The 23,549-nt window shown below is 40.7% G+C and overlaps 1 protein-coding gene across 1 annotated transcript in view; it reads left to right on the forward strand.

Annotated features, from left to right (window-relative positions):
• Nucleotides 1-23,549, forward strand: part of LIMCH1 (LIM and calponin homology domains 1) — a 162,608-nt gene that overhangs the window by 65,777 nt on the left and 73,282 nt on the right. Inside the window, exon 3 of the mRNA XM_072336855.1 lies at nucleotides 3,493-3,562. Coding sequence (XP_072192956.1) covers nucleotides 3,493-3,562 — 70 coding nt within the window. The remainder of the gene's footprint in view (nucleotides 1-3,492; nucleotides 3,563-23,549) is intronic.

Here is a 23,549-nt window from a genome sequence, read left to right on the forward strand (position 1 = left end):
AACAACCCCAGGAAGGTCTAATAGGTTAGTCACACAGTGGCTAGTACTGATTTCAGCCTGTCTGTCCTACTGCAGAGATACCTTATCTCCTGGAATTTCAAGCCTTGGGGACTGTACCAAATAGAGTAATTGATTCTCCCCATATGTACCAGAGCTGTTTTTCACAAGGGGAAGGAAGTGACCTAGCTTCTCCCTATAAGAGTGGGACTGGATCAACTTTCCATTGCCGTGTGCCCTGTTATTTTCATAAGGTAAGGCTGTTCCTGTGCAGAGTTTTACCAAGCTGTGCCTAACAGCTTATCACCAAAGGATCTAAGTCAATGCCTAGTCGAGAGAAGGGGTAGATGGGATGGACATGTAAATGTTGTGTTGAAAGGGGGAAGAGAGCTTTAAGGAGAGAAGTGAAAAACAGGACTGACTTGACTCGGGGCAACGGCATAAATGCCAGAAAAGCAGGACAGAAATCCTAGCTGAGAATTTGAAGGACCTTGGTAATGGATCAGGTGTGTGCATGCAGGGGCTTCTGTTTTACATATGGAACCTGAAGAGCTTTGGTTTAACCCTGTGTTGGATTGCTGTTTTGGGGAGGTCTGGTGAGATTTTTTTCCCATCATATTATATTTGAATTCTTCCAAGAACTGTTCTGCCTCATGTATTTTCATTTTGCTGTGTTTTTGCTTCTTTTACTGTTAAAGTGTTTCTTGAGATTTCCTTGTCATTTATTCCTTTTGGTTATGTCAGTTATACACTTTTTAGTCCCTGTTTTTGTCACATGCTTGCAAAAGTGATGGATCTAACTTGTCTAACCTGATTGGGGGTATAGGGCCTTAGCTGCTTGATGTGCCTATGGGTTATGTTGATTTCCTCTGCTGTGGTATGAAAGTGATAGGATTAACTTTTATAATGGAGATAAATGTTGCGAAAAGAAAGCATAGAACACTGTGTACGCGTTACAGCTGATGTGGAAGCTGATGGATTCTACCTTGTTCCTACAACATTTGTTCTGACAGAAGACTGTGAAGTTGTTTTGTCTCTTCTGGGGGATGGGAAGGATATTATCTCATAAAATTTTCAGAGATGACCCATATGGCTGGACAACAGATGCTGGAATTGTTCCCCTGTCTGTAGATGCCTGTAGTGCAGTCATCTAGATTTGCTATGCAGTTAAGTGCAGAATAAATACTTGCTTCTGGTAACAGTCATGTCGTCTCATTCTGGATGCCTGCAGTCCATTAGCTAGGACAGTGCTTTGCCAGGTACCATTTGCCATGGTTTCTGAGAGGTTCCGGTGGCTTTTTTACAGCATCTTATTTGAGTGGAAGGGAAAGTACTGCAAGCAGCAAATATTTATAAACAAATCAGCTCACACAGTTATGGTCAGGGCTATGGCTGGGAGAGTGGCATAGCCAAGAGCTGTAGCTGTAGAGGGCCTGCAAATGGAGCCAATGTAGTGGGGGCTGTAGGAAAGGTTAGGCAAAAATTATCTCTTCTGTGAATTTGTTCCCTGGGGGTCATCTCTTCACCTATGAATGCACCTAGAGTGAGGGCTGGGAGCATGACAAAGCCTGGAGCTGCTGCTGTGGCAGAGCTGGAAAGGGGCAAGATTCCCAACAGCAAGATTTACCCCTGGGTCATTGCTGAGGGCCTTAGGCCAAGCCTGCAGTGCAGCGTGGATGGGTATTTTGTTGGCTCTGTATTTCCATGAAACCTGCTGGAGTGGGTAGAATTTCACGTATCTTTGGCTCTATATGAGTCCAAAGAGCAGAGAAAAAATGAGTTTGTGTGTATTGGCCTGTGTAGGAAGAGGTGTATTTGGTAGCTCTCTTGGAGAAACGAGCAGGTAGTGACTGTAGGACTGAGGGCTGACACCGTGACACTGTGTAAACAGTGCAGCTTCTCAGCCAGGCTGGTGGCTGGGCGAGCTGGCGACACTCAGTGTTTTGGCATCAGGACTGTTGCTCTAGATGAGGCAATAATTTAGAAGCAGCCAGACTGCTCTGGAAGAAATCTGCCTCTGGCACGTTCTGCAGTGAGCCAGTCCTGGAGGTTTTAGTGCCAGACCATTTAGAGATGTTTCCAACAGGAGGTAAACATTTTATTAATAGAGACCTTTCTTCCTCAGGCTTTTCCATCCTGCCCTGGCCCATTTCCTCCCACTTCAGACTCCAAACGGTGATCTGAAGTGTTGTTTATTCCCTACTCTTTTCCTTCCTCTCATCTTACCCCTCCCCCATGTCTCACAGGGAATCCTGTACACACCAGTCGGAAAGTTTACTGGGAATGGGCTTTGACTTTGGGTTTTCCATTGAGGCCTCATTACTTTACTTTTTATTGTTGTTTATGGCATTTAATGTGCTCTTGCAGTATGTGTTATTGTGCCTGGTATATTCACATATTAGTAATAAAGAAAATCGGATGCTTTTGTTAATATATGTTTTTTTCCTTCGGACAGAATAGGTACAATTGAAGTCACAACAGAACTAGAGTATTCAAGAAGTGCCATGAAGGAAAAGAAATCTTACATTGCCTGTTGCAGCAGCTGAATGAAAAAATATTAGTTTATAGGACTGCTGCTTTGCAAGTCTGCAAAATAACTTTGTGCATTTGGGGAAAATTAAGTAATTTTTGTTTGTCCTTGCTGGAACAAAATTATGAACATAGGAAAAGAGATGTATTATTCTTTCTGTGCTATTCTGTGTACCTAGAGGTTAAAGAAAAGGTTGGGTTTTTGTATATGAAGTATATTCTTTCATTGTTTGTTTCCTAGCATGTGAGAGCTCCAGACTTTATCATAAGCAAAATGAATAGTAGTAGGGAGTAGTACAGCAATTTTTATGAGGTTGAGTTACAGTTTTTATCTGCAAAAAGATTTAAAAAATATATAGATAGGTAGATCCTCTTTCACCCCACCTCAGCTCCCCCAAAGACACACAGTTTACACTGTGTTCTTTGCCACTCATGGTTACAGTAGGCTGCTGGAAAGAGTGGTTTCTGAATGGATGGAGTGTCAGCAGAGTGGTGGGAGATTCCTTCCTTTTCATTGTGGGTACTCACACTTGGAGAGTTTTAAACACATCCCTTTTGTTGATCTCTTTCAAGATCTTAAATTTGAAGTGATTGTCTTGATCTAATGAGTTTTTTTCTCAGCGGCTGGGATGGAATTTTCAGCCCTTGGATAAAAAGCATGAGATTTTCATTTGGGAGAAGAGTTGCAGGGAAACACAGTTTATTACAAGAGGAGGTTATGATGAAAATGCTGCACCCTGCGGTGTCAAAACTGTCAGACTACTCTTCCTTGAAATACTGAGGGCATTTTTCTTTCTAGCTTTCCTTCATTTCAGTGATGGAACTTCAGGTACATATGTGCATTTGCAGGAGAAGACAATGGGAAGAATCTTCCAGCTGTACTGAAATGTTTATATGCTGGGAACAAGTATTTGATAATTTGGGTTTTGTAACTTAGAACTCATAAATACTCCTTTCTCATAACAGGTTGCTGAATGCAATAAAGCCAGGACTGGTCAAAAAGATCAACAGACTGCCGACCCCCATTGCAGGTTTGGTGAGTATATCAAATGGAGAAAAATCTTTCCCTGCTGCTTTTTGCACTTTGGTTTCGTGACTGTATGATGTAGATAGCAATTATTTCTGTAATTCAGACTCTCCTGACTTACTGAAATCTGAACAGTGCAGCACATTGAAGACCTTCCTGTCTTTTTCTTCCAGAAGTGGAAAGTTCTCAAGAGGGAGGTTGTATTTTTAGAGGAAAATTATCTTGGTTACGTGCTGTCTCACTTGCATGCTTTTCAAATGGTGACCACAATAAGACACCTTTTTGGAAAGAAAGGCTAATGTGTTTGTATATTTTTTTCTCATCTGCCTTTTCCTCAGAAGGCCACAGTCTGCAGGTAGCATTCATTGCAGGGCTGTCTAGAGAACCATTTCATGTTGACTTGAAGGGTGAAATAAAAGTTGCCCATAATCTGTAAGAGCAAGGAAGGCCACAGAGAAGGTGCTTACAGCCTGTGGGCTGATTCTGCCCCTTAAGGCACTTCACTCCAGCTGGTTCTGGTGCTTAGGAGGTCGTCTCAGAGTGGCAGGGTTCTATGCCCACTGCTAGGAAAGAATTGGGGGTATGAACAAATGCTGGGTTAAGTAGGATTAGTTTCAGAAATATGGCCGAAATATTTATTTTTTAATTTTATTTTTTATTTGTATTTTTGCCTGGAGATGTGGCTGGGAATGAAAGGTCCTCTTGGACATGTGGAGGGTGACCATCCTCATTTTAAACTAATGGTACCCTTGCATATATAGATCCTTTGTTTCAACACTACTGATGTTTTAACTTAGTTGTCTAAGATTCAGAACTTATTATTTGTTGATATTTGAGATCAATGTTCTCATAAACAGCACTAAAAAGTGTCAGTGTGTTTAGACCTTTAAGGCTGGGTCCCTCAACCTCTAGTTTGACTGGCATGTTTCTGCATGAATACTTCATTGCCTTTCTGTGATGTTTCTTTGTGTGCTTTTCTTTTGTTTCTAAAATCCATCCAGTTCTTTTTCATACTCATATTCCTATTGAAAGGTGTGTTTGAAATAAGCTGCTGCAAAAGATACCGGTAGAGCAATTCTCTTTTCCTTTGCTCCATTTCATACAAGACTCCATTTTTGTTACAGCTGTTCTAAGAGGATGATATTGAATTACATGGGGTGTTTTTTTTCCTTATTCATGATTAAAATCCCCAAGGTAAGTTGGTTGTAGGAGGAAAAAGTGGAAAAAGTGGTTGTGTTGCATTCTTCTCATTTCTTGAGATAAGTCTTTCTCTTATAAGATGTATGTCTTCAAAGCAACAAGAAAGTAGTGGTTTTCAGGCTGTTAATGATACAGCAGATTAATGTTGGAAGGTGACGTTTCTTTTTGACCTTTGCACCCGCATCCTCTAACTATCTTCAGTAATTATTTTTCTAGATGTTTTTCCTAATAAAGTAATTCTAAGTTCTAAATAATTTCCCTAGTAGTTTTTTCCTAATAAAAACAGGCTATTAGAGAAGTTTGCTTGTGCTTCTGGCTTTTTGAATGGTACTTATTTTACTAATGCATGTTTTTACCTGCTATGTGTGTTCTCTTCCAAACACAGCCTTCCAAATGGGGTGTGCTTTTTTAAACATGTATAGCCCTGTACATGTACATGTACCTACTGACATTTTTTGCTGTTTTCACTTAGTGGGGGGTAAGTGGCTGCTTAAATGATCGTGTGCAAATTTAAACTGACTGAGTGTTCTACTCTGTTGAAATGAATTTATGGCGTAATATTTTAAAGTACAGATATCACTACTGTGTTTTAGTATATTGTGTATTCTTTTCTCTCACCTGTACCATGTCTGTGTGCTTGGAAAAAAAAATAACAAAAATATTGACATTACTTTCTAGAAACAGTTATACCTCTTAGTTGGCTGCACATGAGGAACATTATTTATTGCTGATTTTTCTTTATTATCCTAGCTTTGGTTGGCTTGACATAGTATACATTAACTGTTCCAGTTATTTCACCTCAATATGTGTGGTTGACTCCAGTACTCACAGAAATACCCTTGGAGCACAGCTATCTTATTTGCTTTGTGTAAAGTGTGTGCTTTTAAATTTCTAGATACTCCTTCTGCCTTAAAAGTCTAACTTATTCTATTTTAATTTCATTCCTATAGCTATATAGCAGTATAGAGCAAGTATATAGTAGTAGAGACAATAGGTAGATTTTTGTTTTTAGAGAACTGTTAAAGCTTAAGAGTAATTGCAAATTACACACTGTTATTTTTATTTCATTATTAAGCTCCAGAGACATAAGCAGTCATATATAATGTCACTCTGCAAAATGTCTACTTAAGTCTAGTTCAGTTCTCCGAGCCCTAGAATATTTTTCTCCTTTGTTATTGTAAGGACAAATGAAGAGGTACACTGTATTGAAGGAAAAGAGAGTAAATATTAGGTATGTATTGTAGACATGCTGAAACATTCATCTGGGAATATTGTCAGCTGAAAAAAGAAATTGCCCATATTTGGTATTTGAGTGATTTCTTATAAGGTTACTATGAAGTCCTATGTGCAACTGGTCTACTGTTGACAGCTTAAATTGTACAAACTTCTCCTGGTGTTTAAAGCTAGATGAATCCATAGCTGCTCTGAAAATCTTACCTGTGATTTCCTCATGTGGTTTAAGAAGGAACAGCTTATTTTGCAGATCTTTTCTATTCCAGAACAGCAATCATGTTAGCAAAATTGATTGGTTCATAGTGTCGTAGTGTTAGAGTGAGGACTCGTGGATTTGCACACCTCTGTAGTAAATGCAAGCCATATAAATAGACAAAGATGATCTTTGTCTGGTTGCAAGTCTCAGTCAGGATGTGAATTGAATGCAACATGACATATAAAATTACATATGCTCAGCTTGGCAGGCCTACTTGTAATTTGCTTTGATCTCCAGTAGTGCCGACTGGTTCTGTTATCACAGTAGAAATGATGCATTGCTTTAATGAAATAAAACAAAGAACCAATGGCTTAGTGTTTGGACTTACAGTGACCAATGAATTTGATGAAATGCTTTCTTATTCCTGCTCATTATCTATTAATCCAGAATGCTAATGCTCCCACCAAAAAAGAATTTCACAAAACATCCAAAGCACATATTAAACACATGTAGAAGTAACAGGCTTTGCTGAAAGAGCCACGTTACCAGAATAAATTTTATAATGCTAGAAAGTGATACTGAACATCTATTTTTAAGGCTGTCAGCTTTCCAGAAGTATCATTTCATATCTTTAATTGCTGGAGATGTATTTTGGTCACAGTGACAGTTTATTAGAGTACAACGAATGTGATTACATTGTAAGTGATTTTTACCAAGCCAGCTGCTGTTGATTTCATTCACTTGGTAGGACTTTCATAGGGAACACAACTTATTTTTAAGGATCCTATTGATGGCAATGTTGTACAACTGTGGAATTATATACTCTGTAATGATAATGCATTTGTGGCATTTTAGGTAATTAGGTAAGCACTGCTCTCTAATGCTAACTATATGTTAGCTAGCTATCCTTTTGCTTAAAATAAAAATCCTAGTTCTTGCTTCCTGTCCCTCAATAATACCACTCTGTGAGAAAAGAAAATGTTTCTGCCTTATCTTTTGCTTGACAGGGTTTAGGAGAGTTTATAGCATTACTTCAGTTCCTTGACCAATCCCCACAGGAGCTTAGACACTTACTTCAGAGGCTGTGTGAAAGAGTCTCATATATAATAGAAGGAAGTAGCCAAGACAAAGTTAAAGGGCTGAACTTCAGCTTGTATCTTGGCTCATGTTCCATCACTACTGAATAAAAATCTGTTTACTGTGGTATCCGGTTTTTAGCATGTGTATGGGCCTCATCCTTGCAATATTTATATGATTTAGCAACGAAAAAAACCACCACCAAAAAGCAAACAAACAAAAACCAGCCCTGTGCAAATCACCTGCTTGCACAGTTATTGCACCAAGGTGAACGGAACTGTAACTTGTTGTTTAAAAAAAGCTTCCTTGGAAAACAACATTTTTATTTTTTTTTTTTTCCAGTGATTATTTTCCTAGGAAGTTTCTTTTGGCAAAATCTTCTCTGGGAACTTGCTATGAACCTTATTAAGAATAGCCATCCGTCTGATGGTGCTTTTATGCTACTTTTATGCTGTCCTGTTGTATAAATCGTTGTCATATGATGTCTCAACAGTACTTGAGAATTGTATTAGCTTTCAGGAATTTGTACTTTGAATTAAGTTCGGAAAATTAGGTTATTTCTCTTCATGCAGATATGAACCTGAAAATACAATTACAAGAGACAAATACACCATAATACTGTCAAAAAGGAGATAGAGAAATATATGGACTTCTAGATGATGTCTATTATTTTTTTATTACTCTTTCCAACTTGTACTTCAGTGGTGTTGGGTTGGTTTTTTTTTCTTAAAGGAAGAATAAGACAATTTTCTTAATTTCTCACTCTTCTTACAATACTTCCTGGGAAGAGACAAATTCCATTGTAATATCTAAATTTGTAATGCATGATAACTTCTGTTTCCTTATTTTTGTACTTTTGTTATCTGCTGGACGAATTTATTTGCCAGTACAGTTGTATCATACAAAAGTCCTGCTGTGTAAGTTGTGGTACATGAGAAGTAAACAGAAGCACAATTTCCCAACAGTCTAAAAACAGTAAGTACTTGGCACTCATATCCCAAAAGCACTCTTGTGAACGTTGACGGAGAGCAAAGCGTCAAGTGTCACAACAAAACTCTATGCAAACCATCCTGCTATGGTTTCTGTGGATCTCTTTGTAGTAGTTAGTTTCTGTTCACCTGCCTGCCATCAGTTCTGGTGTCTGAGTGTTAGGCTAGAACAATACTTAGGGTCTGGCCGGTGGTTTGGAACAGCACTGTGTGCTTTGTCTCATCATATAACATAACGTAAAGTGACGCTACATCAATAATGTTCTTGGGGAAGGAAGAAAAAAAAAAGTTTGCATTTGCAAAGTCTTTGTAGGCTTATTCTTCTGCTCCCCCAAGTTTTCTATTCTTCTCATTTGAATCAACTTTTCATTTGTTTTTCTACCTTTTTGATTTGGTGTCATCTGAGCTGGGCAGATTTTACCTTATGAAAGTCCTGTTTAATGAATGTAGCTGTATGACATACAGTGATTTCTAAGTTTTATGAAGAATACAGAGTAAACCAACAGGTGTTTCTTAACCAAACAGTATGTATAGTGGGTCTGTGTAGAACAATCAATCTGTAGTGATGATGCAGTTAATTCATAGGAAAAGATGAAAACATCCATGAATTCAAACTTGGCAGGAAGCACAGAGGAAGCAGCATTGATGGGGGGAAAAAAAGAGATGCAAACCAATAAAAACTAAAACTTTAAACTGAAATTCAACTGCTGGTTTTAGTCTGAATTGAAAGTTGTTATTGCTCCCAATTAACCGTGCAAATGCTGTCCAGAAAACATTGTTTTCTTCCCATGTAGAGAAAAAGTTGCGAGTTGAATGCAGAGCACAATGTTGGCATCTTGTTTCACATTTTATGGGTTGAAACGATTTTATTTGCTGTGCTGTTGTATTCAGCTCAGAAACTTGCTTACTTTTGATGCTGAAAACTAATCATCCATTTGATCCACTGCTGCGCTTGGGTTGAGATTTTGTTGATGACTTCCAAGTTTGGACTTTAATGACTTCTAAGTGTACAGATGTAACAGAGGCTGAAATAATAGGCAGTTAATAAGAGGTGAGCCATAAAAGACCGACTAAGCAAAGAAAGGGAGGTAAATTACCCCACTATATTTAATTGCTTGTGATTAGGCTGAATGTAGCTGTAAACCCCAGCTCCTAGTAGCCTCTGTGTCTGTTATGCCATTCTGGCTGATGAGCTGACATGAGGGTCCCTTCTAGCCCTAACTACCAGCTAGGTAGAATGTTGGCTGAAGGTAGAACCTAGAGTGAGAGACACCTTGCTTTGCTGGTTCTGAAAACCAGCATTGGTCAAGTTTGTTCAAGTTTTTCTATGCTCTGTGTACTGTAGATCCTAGACAGCACTCACAGACCATCCTCTCTGCTGTCCTGAAGTCCCTTCCTGTAGATGCTTCTTTAGCAGCCGTGCTTGTAGTGCACTGGGTAAGCTAAGCTGTTCACTGGATGCGATCCCCACTTGCAACTCCAACAAGATCATCTCTTTCTGCCATGCTTTCCACCATTGTCCCCACTTAAAAGCTGAAGTCTGTAATGCAGCACCCCGAGCACCTCACATGGTTTCCTTGGTTAGGATGGCACAAGCTGGTGTGTGTGAAGGTTTGTAGGGCACACGCTGTGCACCACAGCCATGGGCAGGTACAAACATAGCTGTGTGGTCAAGACCTGTTCCTAAACTAGATGGGTTGGGATTCAGAGGTGCAGCTTAGCAGACAGCTTAACCTGTGTCCTGAGCCTGCTGAACACTGCCACTGGGAATGTCATGACTTGCTTTGGCCAAGTGCTAATAATATGTTTAAGCTCTTTGTGGGAAGGATCATCTGCTGGTCTGTTTTTGTCTAACACCTCACCCCATGAGTCCTGCTCCGCAGCCAGGACTCCTAGACAGTATGTTAATACAAATAATAAATAACACTTACAAAAATACCACAGGCATTCCTGTGTCATTCACAGCCTGTTTTTAGACTGCTCTCCCACCTTCTGTTTTCAAGCGTGGCTTTAATTGGTATTTGATGTAAAAGATATCAACGATTAACTTTATTCACATTAAATAATGTAAAATGTCGGCATGCAATTCAGATGGAAGGAGAGCTTTTTCTGTATGCTGACCTGAGAGGATGGCTGCAGTGGGAGCAGTTCCTTTCTGAATTTGTTTAATGTTTCACACTGATGGTTTTCTTGCTCTGTGAGGGGTTGGCCAACACCCACAGTTCAGAAAAGAGTGCTCAGTTGAAACCAAAGGATTTACCTGTTTGGGGCTGTCAAGTGACTTCACGGAGATGTTGTCCATAAGTTACGCAAATAAAAGCTTTGACTAACAATTGTTTACACTGTTTTTTGGTTCTGTTTTGTTTTCTTTTTTGACACAGTGGGTTTAATAAAGTGAAGGATTCCAAGTGTAACATTTGAAAATAGTAAAAACAAAAACACTGTGGCTGCTGAAAACCTTATGTTAGGTGGCTGAAATGTGAACTTGCCCTTATCGTGGCATTAACCTTGACTATAAATGACAGTGTCTTTGCATTGTGGGGGGCAGCTGGTTTCCAGCAGTAGCTCATTTGCACCTGTGGAAAGTGCAGATTGACTACTGCATTAATCTTTAGATTTGGCTCCTTGTGCAAGTTCAGCCATTGTACTGCATTGGTTTGCTAGTCAAGTGACTGTTACAGAAATTACAAGCTTTTAAAGAACAAATTTCTAGTATCTTTAAGTAACAGAAGAGTGGTAGTTTCACCTAATGCCAGGAGATTCTGTCCCTTCTGGCAACCAAATGAATTTCCATGAGCTTAAAGCAGTTGCAAGGAGTTTAAACTTTGATGTAATCCTAAAGTTACCAGTCAGAATCAGAGGACACAGGGACCTGGAAAAGTCTCAGTCTGAAATCGTCAATTTAAAGGTTGTTTGTGGTTAAAACTGTAGTTAGTATTCTTGCCCCCTAATTCTGGAAAGCCTCTCACAGGTTGGAGCCTGTAGGTCTGTGCTATAAATACAGTCTTATCCTCAACTGTCTTTTTCAGTGACATGCAGCCTCAGCAATGGGGAATAGCTAGGTCCTGGTATTTATTTGTCAGAGTAAGAGCTAACTGCAGTGCAAATAGAGTTGATCAAAACGAAAATATTTGCTGTATTTACTGCTACCCCTCATTCTTACTGCATCTGTGATCCAGATCCTGCTGCCTGTAAGATCCGTTTGGTCAGATGCATGTCCCAGGGAATTTTGATTGCTGATGGCAGTGGCTCTTGGGATGGGTAAAGGAGGGTGTTTTCCAGATAGTTCCAACCGGATCAGCCCCTCCAGGTGAGCGGGAACAAAGGTTTCCTAGCTGCTGGCAGGTCTACAAACTGCTGGTGGGCCAGTGTGGCTCAAGCTCTTTATTCCCAAATCCTCCTGGGACAAGAGAGCCAGGGTAAATTAGCAACAGTCTGTTGGGACCCCAGCCCTTGCATGGAGGATGGAGGAGAAAGAATGCTGCCTCTAATCTCCTTTTTGGCTGTGGATCAACTTGCCAACATGAATTCTGTTGCACTTTCCATCCACTAGCAACTCTCTGTACTGTTTCTATGCAGAAAACCTTTTCTGGTGGTGTGAGCAGATTGCTGTCAGATGCTGTGCGTGTCGCCAGCAGGAGTATATGTGCTGAAGGCAGATGATGGGATGTGTCTCCCTCCAAATATCACACTGCAGTTGTTTTCCTGGCTTCGAGCAAACAAGCAGAAAGACCAGCTGGTGGAATATGGCCCAGGTGCCTTAAAGGTCTGTGTGCAGATCCCAGTGAAATTCTGAAGCCCGGTGCTGTGGTCAAGAGTTCATAGAGGCTGACACTGAAGTCTCCTTGCCTTTTGCATTCCTCAGTGCCCCTGGATTGAAGCCACTTGCTTCCTGCTTGGCACAGTACTCTCCAATTGTAATGCGCTTCCTCTTAATGTCCAGAGGTATAATGATACAATTGTAAAGCCGTTAAAATTAATGCTGCAAAGGAAGCAGCTTAGTTAATTGCTTGTGCAAAAAAAAAATGCAGTGGTAGGCTGAGCTATCTCACTGAGGCACATCAAAGCCATTAGCTGTTAACCATTTGAAAGCTGCACAGACTTGTGCTACTGTGGAAATCTGCCCTGTGCTTTATCTGGGAGAGTTATGCATTCTTTTTTGGACAAGTAATATAAGTAATGGTCTAGATAATTAATACTGCAATACAGAGGCAATCCTCCTCTGTTTGGAGTGGTGTTCTGCTAAAGTCCTGGCTCTATTACCACTTTTGTTTGCTGCTGTCTCCTAATCTTCATGCAGGAAATACTGTTACTGAGATGTGAATGTCTGTTTCTGTTTGGGGGCAGTACTGTGCCCTGATTTATTACTGTGAAATGTGTGAAAGGGAGGTCTCTTTTCAGACTTTAAATAAGGGATGGAATTGAACTTGCTAAATGTGTGCATGCATGCAAGTGTCTGCTGGGTTCAGCTTAACTTTTTTCAGTCCATTCTGTACACTGCTTCGTCACCTTGGCATTTCTCTTTGAATTGTGCTAGTTCTCATGCAGAATTTAGAATTAAACTCATGTTTCCCTATACAGCCAATTCTAAACGTGCTGCCTTCCCTTCTTTTTTTCAGCTATGATGTGGGCATTACTAGCTCTCCTTTTACTGTGGCAGCTAGAGAGATGTTACCAGACTTGGTATGTGCTATCAGTGCCGGGCTCCTTGCTGGCCTGAGCGCCAGATGTGAACCTTGCTCTTGCACCTGTCAGGGGCAACAAACTTCAGGCCATAAACTAATGGAACTGAGGGTACTCTGCCCACTCCTTTCCTTATATAACTGGAACTGGGTGCGTGTCGTGTGGCTGGTTGTGCAGCCAGAAAATCCCACTGGTGTTTCCAGCTGTCCCTGGATGTTTCTAATGCCTTCTCTGAGCAAATGATGCCTCATTGCTGTTGTACTTCGGGTACTGTTTTTAGTTCAGTTGGAAGGAGGGCTGCTGTTTTTTTCCAAGGCCAGTCCCAACTTTCAACTCTTACCTAGCAACAGCTTTAAGACCTTTGGGTACTGGCTGAACATGTGCCATGCTGGTTGGCATTTATGTCCTCATCTTCACATTCAAGCTCCAGTAATGCAATATAGAGGGTCCTAGAAGCTACCTGATGGAGGCCTGCCAGCCAGGTACGTGACACACATGAGGAGATGGAGACCATGAGTCACATAGGTGAGAGCTTAGGTGTCTGTGAGATGTATGTGTATAGTGCAGGCATCAGCTAGCTCTTGGATGACTTCAGGAGGGACTCAAGGTCATATTGTCAGCTGCAGAACTGTGAAACGGCTCCGTCTCCTTGGTCAGTAATGCATGGATCAGGAATGCTGCTTTGTGGTTTTTGTTGTTGACCTGGCTGTCCTTCCTGCCTCCTGTCCCCTCCTGCCCGCAGCCATGTCAGCGGGTAGCACCGTTCCATAAACTCTGTCCCCAGCTGGGTCCGAGTTCCCAGAGCAAAGCCAGCAGGTCTGCTGGTTAAGAGGTGTTCATGTATTACTTTCTGGAGTTACAGCTATATAAAGTATTAGCACCACTATACAATATATCCTCTGTTATTTAAAAGGGAGGATGGTGAATAGGATCAGCTATTTGAAGTTTCAAGTAATCCAGGGTAATTTTCAGCGTAATTAATACGTGCCAGGAATGTGACCCTTGCTGGGATAACAAGAAGATCTGGATAACTGAGGTGATAGAGTACAAGTTGTGAAAATAGTGCCAGAAAACTGTCTGTATAGGTCAGTTGCACAACCTAATAAAACTCTCAACTGTTGATGTAGAAAAAACAGTTTATACAGCTTTTACCTGACATGTGCAGAAGTAGAAAAATCCTTTCTCTTTGTACAATTCTCGGATGTTTTCTTTCATTAAGTTTCTTTTGTTATCTCTGAAGAGGTCAGAAAGTAGTTGCTTCTTAAACGATAACAGTTTCATGAAAAACATAACTTGAAATGCCCTGAGAACACCACACAGTGATCCAGACATGCTCTTTTGCTCTACTGTTTGTTTTCAAAGAAAATATAAGCAAATTTTGATTAAAAAAAAAGTCACTGTGGATTTGATAATATATATTAAATGCAATATACATAGATCTCTGAGAAAGCAGTGTTTCCTATATATTTTCATGGAAACTGCAACAGATATGAAGAGCAGAGTAACACTATTTGACAGTGCAAATTCTCAGCTACAAAACACTGTTTTTCAGTGCAGTCACCACCGTTAGCTGTGCATTTTTGCCAGTGATGAACAAGAATCTAAATGCTGTGCTTGTAAAAATCTGCAGCACCAGAGTTGACCCACTGTCACCACTGTTGAAATACACCACCCATTACACCTCACTGTGCTCTCATCCACTGTTTGGTCTTCATAACCATTCAGCAAGTGTCAACAAATATCAGTGGGTGCCATTTTCTCTGCATGGAGGAACTCAGTGATACCCCTTTATATCATACGCACTTCCACGTCAGATGCCATTTTGTCAGGTTGTCCCTCTGCTGCCATGTGTCACACAGCAACAAAATATAGTGGGATATTGATAGGAATGTTAAATCTCTACTTCCATGCCATCAACATCCACCTCTGATGTTGTGGGCTGACATAATAAAATAAGAGGTATTACTTTCAGAGCAAGCCTCGTATATTCTTTCATTACACAAATTATGAACAAATGCAGGAGTTATATCAGTCATTAGCAAAATTAGTTACAAACTTGCCAACCGTAAAGAACCATGACTGTTTGTCTTTGGGGGCTGGATTTTGTTTTGGTCTGTTTGTTTTATTTGAGAAACAGGTAGGCCAGCTTCATCTTCCTTCATAGTGTTCAAACCAATGTTGTATTTATGCAGTGCTGAAGATGCTCTGAGTGCAATTTGATTTTTCAGTGAGCAAGAATTTTAGACAAGGAAGAAACGAGTTAGTTACAACCTCTCAGAGAATCATTTTAGTCACTCCAAGATTTGAGTAAGCAAGATATTACCAGAATTGTCTCAGCGTGGGTGATACTTTACCTTCATAAGTATCCCACTGGTTGTTGCTTGCTCTTTCATTCTGTCTATAAACAGCCAAAAGAGCAGAAGTCAACCCAATGCTATGATTAGTTTGAAGGACTTTAGGAGCTACGAGGGCTGTTCTGTAAGCAATGCTTTCTATTTTATTACATTGCCCAGGGCGTTAGGGTGCTTCTACTTAAATTTAGAGGAAGCTACTCATAACCATGAGGACTGGGTGAGAAGGTGTAAGTTCCCAAATATGCCTAGAGTCAGCACCCTTAGCATTAGACTAAATTGGCTAGTTTCCAGGAGTGTTTGAGACCTTAAATGCTCTTTAGTCCTTACTCTCTGGTTGATCACAGATTAATCACTTGCTTTTTTAAATACTATTACCCAATCTTTTGAGCCACTCAATCCTGATTAAAATTTACTTTCTAAAATACAATCTTAGAGAACTGAAACTGCTCGGATTCCAGACTTTCACATATTTTTATATATATATATTTTTCAAGAACTGTGAGTCATTGCAGTCATTCTTGGTGTTTTCACAGTACTTCCATAAAAATTCTTTTGGTTAGTTTTATCTTCTGAAGAGTCATTCACATTGCTTATTTCATTCTTTTGTCTGAAATGTAATGAGAAATGTTAGTAATCCAGCACTTGGGTGTGCATACAAAGTATTATGTAAGCAAATCAGAGATCAAAAAACTTTGCAGATTGCTGTCAGTATTATCCTTCAAAGCTTCTAGTATGATTTATTCTGTTGTATAGTTGGATGCAAGTATTGTTAATATGCTACATATAAACTTGTCCTTTATAACTATACAATATGTATTAGAGGGAAAATATTGCCAGGCTCAGGTTAGGAAATAAATAAATGGTCACACAGCTCTGTAACCCAATTATTTATTTATTTATTTTCAGCAGGGTATGTCTGTTGACTTTGTTAGCTCTATGTGGCTCCGTAGTAGGGTCCTCAGGTGGAAGGACTGATGAGCTGGAGCACAGTTCTGAGCCTGAACTGCTGGCATTAAGTCACAGCAGTACCGCAGCTTGTGTATATTCCCTAGCCATTAGGAAGGCCAGTGTAGAGATTCTTGCCAAAGGCAATAAGTCCTGCTGGCCTTGAACTGATTTTGGGTAGTCATGTATAATGTTATCCCCCAGAAATCTGCATCTGCAGGGGAAGTTTGAAGACGTGAGCTGGCTTGGGGCTGGGGCTCTGCAGTGCTTTAAATCAGCAAAATTGCTGTCGATTTGTGTTGGCTCTGGAGCCGCTGCAGCTGCTTTCATGGTCCACAAAGTTTTGGATAATCTTGCAGGACTCTGCTGCTTCTGCTGCCTAGATACACCTCTCTGATCAACCAGCTCTAGTCTGAGTCCCTCTGTTGAGTAAAGGAAAAAAAATGATGGCTACTTTAGGTTTACTCTTTTACCTTTTTATGCTCTTATCAGCTCAGGAGTGGGAAGCTTGTTCTTTGTAAGATTCATGAACATCACTGCTAGCCTTACTCACAACAAAAGATGGTTTGATTGTTTTCCTCTACAAACAGAAGGTCATCTTATGTCTAGTTAGTGCGGAAACTAGGATATAATCTGAAATTATGGGTATGATTTATCAGTGATGGCTGACTTCTTTCCCCTTTCTTTTCCCACCACCAACAAACACGATAAGCTATTTCTGCTGTTCTCACCCCACAGTTCTTGTTTGTAAGATGTGTGATATATATTCCTTCTCCTACTCTTGTTACTTTTTGCATTCTTAGAGGAGAATTGAATGTTGCACCTAAAATGTACCTCCATAGTATGTACAGGAAATGGGAGGACAGGAATATCTGTTCTGTATGAGGAAAGATCTTTATCTGCTTTACATTCCACTGCCCAGAAGAACCAGAACCATTCTGAAAGAGCTGGAAGAGACCCTTGCAATTGGAAGACACTGTATTAAAAAAAAAATTCCTTTCTTTCCCTTTTGATTTGATACCCATAAGCTTATGGAAATTCTTAAATACTGTATACTATTGTACTGAAAGCTTAGCCTGCAAACTATTCTGCCATCAAAATGCAATCCATGATTCCTGTTTTCCAAATAGGCCTTCAAAAGTACATTTGCAAGGTCTCTGTAGACTTAGTCAAAAGTAGTAATTTAGGCTGACTGTTCTGCAAAGTCCACCTCAATTTGCAGCTACCCAATCTTCATCAGCAGCTGTGTTGTTTCTCAAATTCTGTCTGGGGAGGGCTTTACTAGAGGCTGAAAAGGGATGGGAAGTAAATTGTTGCCAAGCTGTTGGGTAGCTCATCTTGCCTTGAATGTTTACTGTAAAAAAAAATCCCAAACTGGAGATAATCAAGATGACTGTCAGTTGTGGACGTGCCACCTGAACATGAAATGGATTTTTTTCGAATCTGAGAAGGAAACAGCAGATATATAGATTGTGGTATTCAGTTAGTTAGTCAGTCAATTAAAATACATACAAAAGTTAAGAGTAGGAGCTGATTGACTTAACAACTTTTTGCACAGAGAGTTTGGTTCTCTGTAAAAAGTACTTGAAAGAAACTAAATTGTTTTCTTTCTCTTCCTTTCCCCACTGAAACCATTCTAGTCATCTAAAAGTGAAATTTTTTACTGTTTTTTGTTTTTTCTTTTTTCTAACTGAAAGTGAAAATAATGTGGGTTTTCCAACTGGAAGGTGCTGGAACTTCATTCAGTACAAAAAGACAATTAAGAAAAAGAAGTGTTCCTTGGACTTGAACAGCTTTTTGTTGTTGTTGTTTCTTTAGTAATTGCAAGGAAACCCCAACCTGTACATTAAAGAAGTCCAGTATGTTTTATGTAATGTTGGCATGAAAATGCAAAGCTATGAGTGGGGGGAAATGTGTGTCAGGTATCATGTAACAGCAGCAAAGAGATTTCTGATGTTTATCAAACCTTGAACACCCCAGATTATTAAAACATATTCCCTGGCAATAAAGCGTAGATGTTTAATTTGAAAGGAGAAGAGGAATTTGTTGCTTTTTTTGCAGAGGTCATGAACTGAGCAGGAATGAGTCCTCCTTGGCGGTTTCTCTATTTTGCTGTTTGCCTTCGGGAATAGAGATTTGGTCTGATCTTAACAACTACTGCCAGGCCTTCAGCTCCCACAGGCTGCTTTCCTGTGTCTTTTGAGGCCCACCTACAGCAGCTGTAGTTGGATTTTGGGATGCAGAGGCCCCCCAACTGCTCTGGCTGTGGAGTATCTTGAACCTTGCATAGCTGATTGCTGTCTTTGCTGAGGGGAGTCAGAGCACTGGCCAACTCCTCCTGCTTCCTGGCATTAAAGAGAAGATAGCTTTGTTTAATATACCAAGCAATTTTCCTTATAGAGGAAAAGAACAAGAATGTGAAGTCATGCTACTAGTTGCTGCTATTAGAAGGACGAGTAGTGATCCTACATTCATTCACCTTCAGAACTTTCATGTCAAATTGTTCAATTTTAGGTCCCTATTTCTTATGTACCTTTGCAATTTCAAAGCTTAAAAATATACCACATGAAACTTCTGCTGTTTTTTGGCCCCAAATTTTCAACGTTATATGCTCAGCTTGTTGAATACAGACAGATGCAGCAAAACCTTCTCAACCAAGATTCATCATGCGTATATTTTTATGATAATCCTATATTTTCCAAGACTGTACAACTTGAATCTGCTTCTGTGCCTGAATAGGAAGACAGTGCACAAATGAAAAGGATAGAGTATGAACTAAGGCTGTAACTAAAGTATCCTAGAATCATAGAATATCCTGAGTTGGTATGATTGATTAAGTTCCCACGTTTCAGAATATTGTCAGGTTTAAATCTTCCCGTTGCTTCTTTCCAGTTACTCTTTTTATCCCTGCTATCTGCTTTGATTATGGAGAGCGAGAAAAATTAAAAACAGCCTTTGTAGTGATGACAAGTTGAGAAGTATTTTTTCAGATGTGCTTTAAGTTACTTATACTGATTCATTACTCGATGATGATAGATCATACTAGTCGGGTAATTAATCAGACACACCTTGTCAAGTGGAGAGGCTCATGATGCGCAGATTTTTCCTAGTTTTCTTTTTCCACTAGCCTTACTGCAGCTCAAATGACCTGTGACAAGCTGGATGTCATGGTTCACTGAAGTAGCCAACAGTCCTCTTCCTGGAAAATAAGGTTATTTTCTCCACAGTCAAAATATAGAGAGCAGGCATTGGGTAACAGTGCCCTGAAATGTCAGATGCGATAAGATGATCCCCTGTAACTTGGAATTTAGAGGCAGAGAAAAGGAGGTTGACTATGGGAGCAAATACAATATTTTTTTAATAGGTCTACGAATATATTTAGGGCAAACATGGAGAAAAATGTAGTGCGTGAGCTTGTTTCTCAAAACTAATCTTCATTACTACCACAGTACATCTTAGCAGGAACGCATGTATAAATAGCTTTTGAGAAACATCTGTTGTGCTGTGGCTTAGCACACGATTGGCAGTCAGGAGAGGTAAAGGTTTGTTCAGCAGTGTTTGACTGTAGTTGATTGCAGTCTGTAAAAAGATGTGTTTGTGTTGGAGGATAAGCTGTTAGCAGTGTTCCTTGAGATTACTCCCAGGGGTGAACTTTTGGGGTATGTAACTCAGGAGGTAATTCAACTTTATTCATCTATGAATTCCTTCTTTTCAAATGCAGATTGATAAGCTTTCTTACTGTGATTTAATAGTTGTTATGATTTATAGCTCTAGTTTTAAAGTCTATGTATTTTACTGTAGTTGAAGTAGCTTGTTTGGAATGACTGCCTTTGAGATCTTTGAAGCAGGCTGACATTCTGAGTACTTTTCTTTACACTTTGTCGTGCCCTGACAGTAAATAACACAAGTAAATCAAACGTTTTCTTTATAGTGGTGAATTTCTTGCCCATTTTCTGGTAGAACTCAGTTGTGAGAGAGCAGCCCCATGGATGTGCTAAGAACAGTGAATATTCGGTTTCCCCAGGATGTTCAGAGGAAAGCAGTGTGGCACTAAGCCCCATGAAACCTGTGTTTAGATTTGCCGTGTTCCCAACACACATTATGCGGTACTTAAATACATGAGTGAAAATGAAGGGTGAATTTGTCTGTGACTTTTTTTTCCCCCTCCTTCAGGTAGCACAAATATTGCCAGGAGGCTGGGTAAGAAGGGGTACACACTACAGGTGCTGAGCTCCGATTTGCATGTTGCTGTTGTGATGTTTCTTTTGTTCTCTTCTTTTTTGTATTTCTTTGGCCAACCCTCTCTGCAGTAGATTTTGTACTGATATACTCCACAGCCCAACAACCAGAACAGAGCCTGGTAAATAACAGTCCTTTCAATGATAGGAGAAGGAACCAGGATTTGGTTGTTTGTGCTTTTATTTTCTTGGTGTTTCCTCTGTCCTGGTACTTTTACCCATCAGACTCTAAATTTGCAAGTTGAATTCCCAGCAGCTTCTTGGAGTGCTTGGCTGCACCTCATTGCACAGGAGCTTGTTTTTAACCCTGTTTTTGGTGAGCTTTATTACAAAAAATGTGTTGAGTAACAGTAATCAGGAAGATGAGACCCAAGCACTTACAAGCTGAACACTATGATCTGGTACTTGAACAGCTGTGGAGGGGGAGGGAAAGGAAATTTTGTCTGCTTTCTTGGCCTTAATATGGCTGTTACCATAGAGTGTGGCATCAGATAGGCACCTCTTCTCCAAGATAGGGAGGATGCTGACATGTGGCTATGATTTCATCAGCATCAGAGCCAGTGAATAGTCTGAAAATGATTCGGGCTTTCTTTTTTTTTATTTTATTTTTATTTTTTATTTTTTTGCTTGCCTGAGCTCTAGTCTTCGTAGCTGTAAACAAAGTCCTCTTATTCTGGGTGTATCTTGGGTCTGGCAAATCTGAAGAACTATGCATCATCTCATTGCTCTCTCCCTCCAAAGACTAGGATGCTGACTGAGCCCCCATTTGTTTACATGCTTTATTTGTACCCTCAGGGATAATGACCTGATGCAGTGAGATATACGAGGACCTGCTCAATCGGTGAAGTCATAGGGTCTGCCCTGTGCTTATACTGCATGCTCCCCTCCGACTCCCATGTGGTTTGCCTCTTGAGTTGAAGGCTGTTCTTGCTCCTACTCTTTCAAGTGGACCCCCTTCCCTTGCCCTCTTTTCCTCCCTGTCCCCTTTCCTATCCATAGTTTCTTTCCTCCATATACATCATACCATGCTGCTTGTATTTAAAGTCTGCAGGAAGAAGATAAACCACATGTTTCAGTCACCCTGTACCCAGCATGAGGTTTTTGCTGCCTACCCTGGACCTGCTATTCCCCCTGCCCCCTCCCCTGCTCTCATGTCATGTTTTTGTTTGGATGTATTGTTTTCCGTTTAAAACTTCATTAACATACATAGTTTGAATGTGCTCCACTTTTACACAAGTCTAATGATCAGCACTGTTTGCCAAAGATTTTGTGGGATGCCAAAAAAGCTACAAGCAGCTCTCTGAAAAGACAGAGTGGAGGAGCTTTGCTTTGCCCACCTTCCCCTTGCACTACCAGGGGAGGGTATATTGTATACTGCCAGGGTGCAGTAAGTTGTTGGTGCACTGTCTCTGTGATCTGGGCACAGGAGGAGACACATCCCCCTCTTTGCTGACTGCCCAGAGAGGAGCAGGAGAAGGCCTGTGTTCACTGCCAGGACAGTCCTCACTGCCTTGTTGGCCGAGCCCTTGGAACTGCTGCTGGTCAGGCTCCCTTGCTGCTGCTCCACCAGGCACACTTGGCCCTTTTCCCTGCTACTCCTCCAGCCCCACCTTCGTTACAGTGCAACTTCATCTTTGGCCACTGTGTTATTCGTGTCATTTTAATCTAATCACAGGGCCTATTTTTTCTCCTTAGAGGCTCACATGGTTCCACACCCGGCAGTCATTTTCTCCTTTGCCCTTCTGCTGTTTTCTCTCTGTCTGGGTGCTGGGAAGTGCTGCTCTGAGGAAGGAGAGGAGCCAGCTCCTTGTCCTGCCTGCATTTCTTAGTGTTTCTGTTGGAGCACTGGAACACGAACAGAGGTGGGTGGAGGTTTTGTAGCGCTCACAAATGGCAGCTGTTCAGCCCTGTCCCATGGCTGTTGCTGCTGCAGGTCAGGAGGCATGGAGCGGGGCTGGTGAGTTCTGCTTTCCCTCCCTGCTGCCAGGCTCACCTCTCTCCTTTTATCCCCATGTTGTGTTTGATCTTGGCTAGGTGAGGCTGGGATCCTTTGTGGGGGTGGAGGTCTATGTAGCTTTTCAACACCTCCTCCTTTAATGCCCCAGTAGGTTTTGCCTTCAGGTCTGCTGTGCTGCAGTGTTTTATCTTCTGGAGACAAAACCATCCTAAGGTTCCTAAATGGACGTGTCCTGGATGTGATCAAGTTGCTTCTGAATCTACTGATTCTACTGGTGAAACTGTTGTTTTACAGTATGCACAGCGTATATCCCTACTCTGTATACCATAAAATATATTCAAGGGAGTTGACTAGACAGTCTTTAAGGGTCCCTTCCAACTCAAATTCTATGATTCTATATATGAGAAGTTCCTTGTTTTTCTTGTAAAAGTTCCTGCCGGGTGGACATGGGTCGAGTATTTGTGTGTTTTGTTTCAGCCTGTGAATCCATCAAGATCTGTCGCTTTGATATAAATAAATGATCATCATTAATTATTTAGATCAAATGGAGACGCGAGGGAATAAGGAAGAAACGCTGAGAGTAAACACAAGGCTTTTAGGAGCCTGAATTTGAAATTGCTCAGAAAAGCAGTTTGGAGATGGATATTTTTAGAAATCTGCAATTTATTTTGGAGCAGAGAAAATTTCAACATTCCAGGGATGAAGAAGGCCACCTGTTTGGCAGCAGCTGTCCCACCACGCCGGGCAGTGCTGGCTGGCAGCTGGTCATATCTGCAGCGCTCAGATGCGGTGTGCATGTGGCGTTTCAGTCGGTGCCTCTGTGCAGACATATAGCTCGTTTTTCTTTTGTTTGCCCTGCCTTTATCTGTGCATCTCATCTGGGCCATGTTGTGGTGCATCTGACAAATGATCGTTCCGCAGCAGTAAGCTGCAGTTCTGGTTTGCAGTGTGGATACAGCGAGAATACTTAGTATACTATTGTGACAGATGAAAGCAATGGAAGTGGGCCAAATTCAAGCAGTTTTCCATTGCATCTGATCAGCAGATCCTATGGAGGGAATTTGCCTGCTGTGAATATTTGATTCTCACTAGCTCAAACTATCTTGTGTGCTGGCAGTGCTACT

This window comes from Excalfactoria chinensis, chromosome 4 (genome assembly GCF_039878825.1).
Source record: "Excalfactoria chinensis isolate bCotChi1 chromosome 4, bCotChi1.hap2, whole genome shotgun sequence".
NCBI lineage: Eukaryota > Metazoa > Chordata > Aves > Galliformes > Phasianidae > Excalfactoria > Excalfactoria chinensis.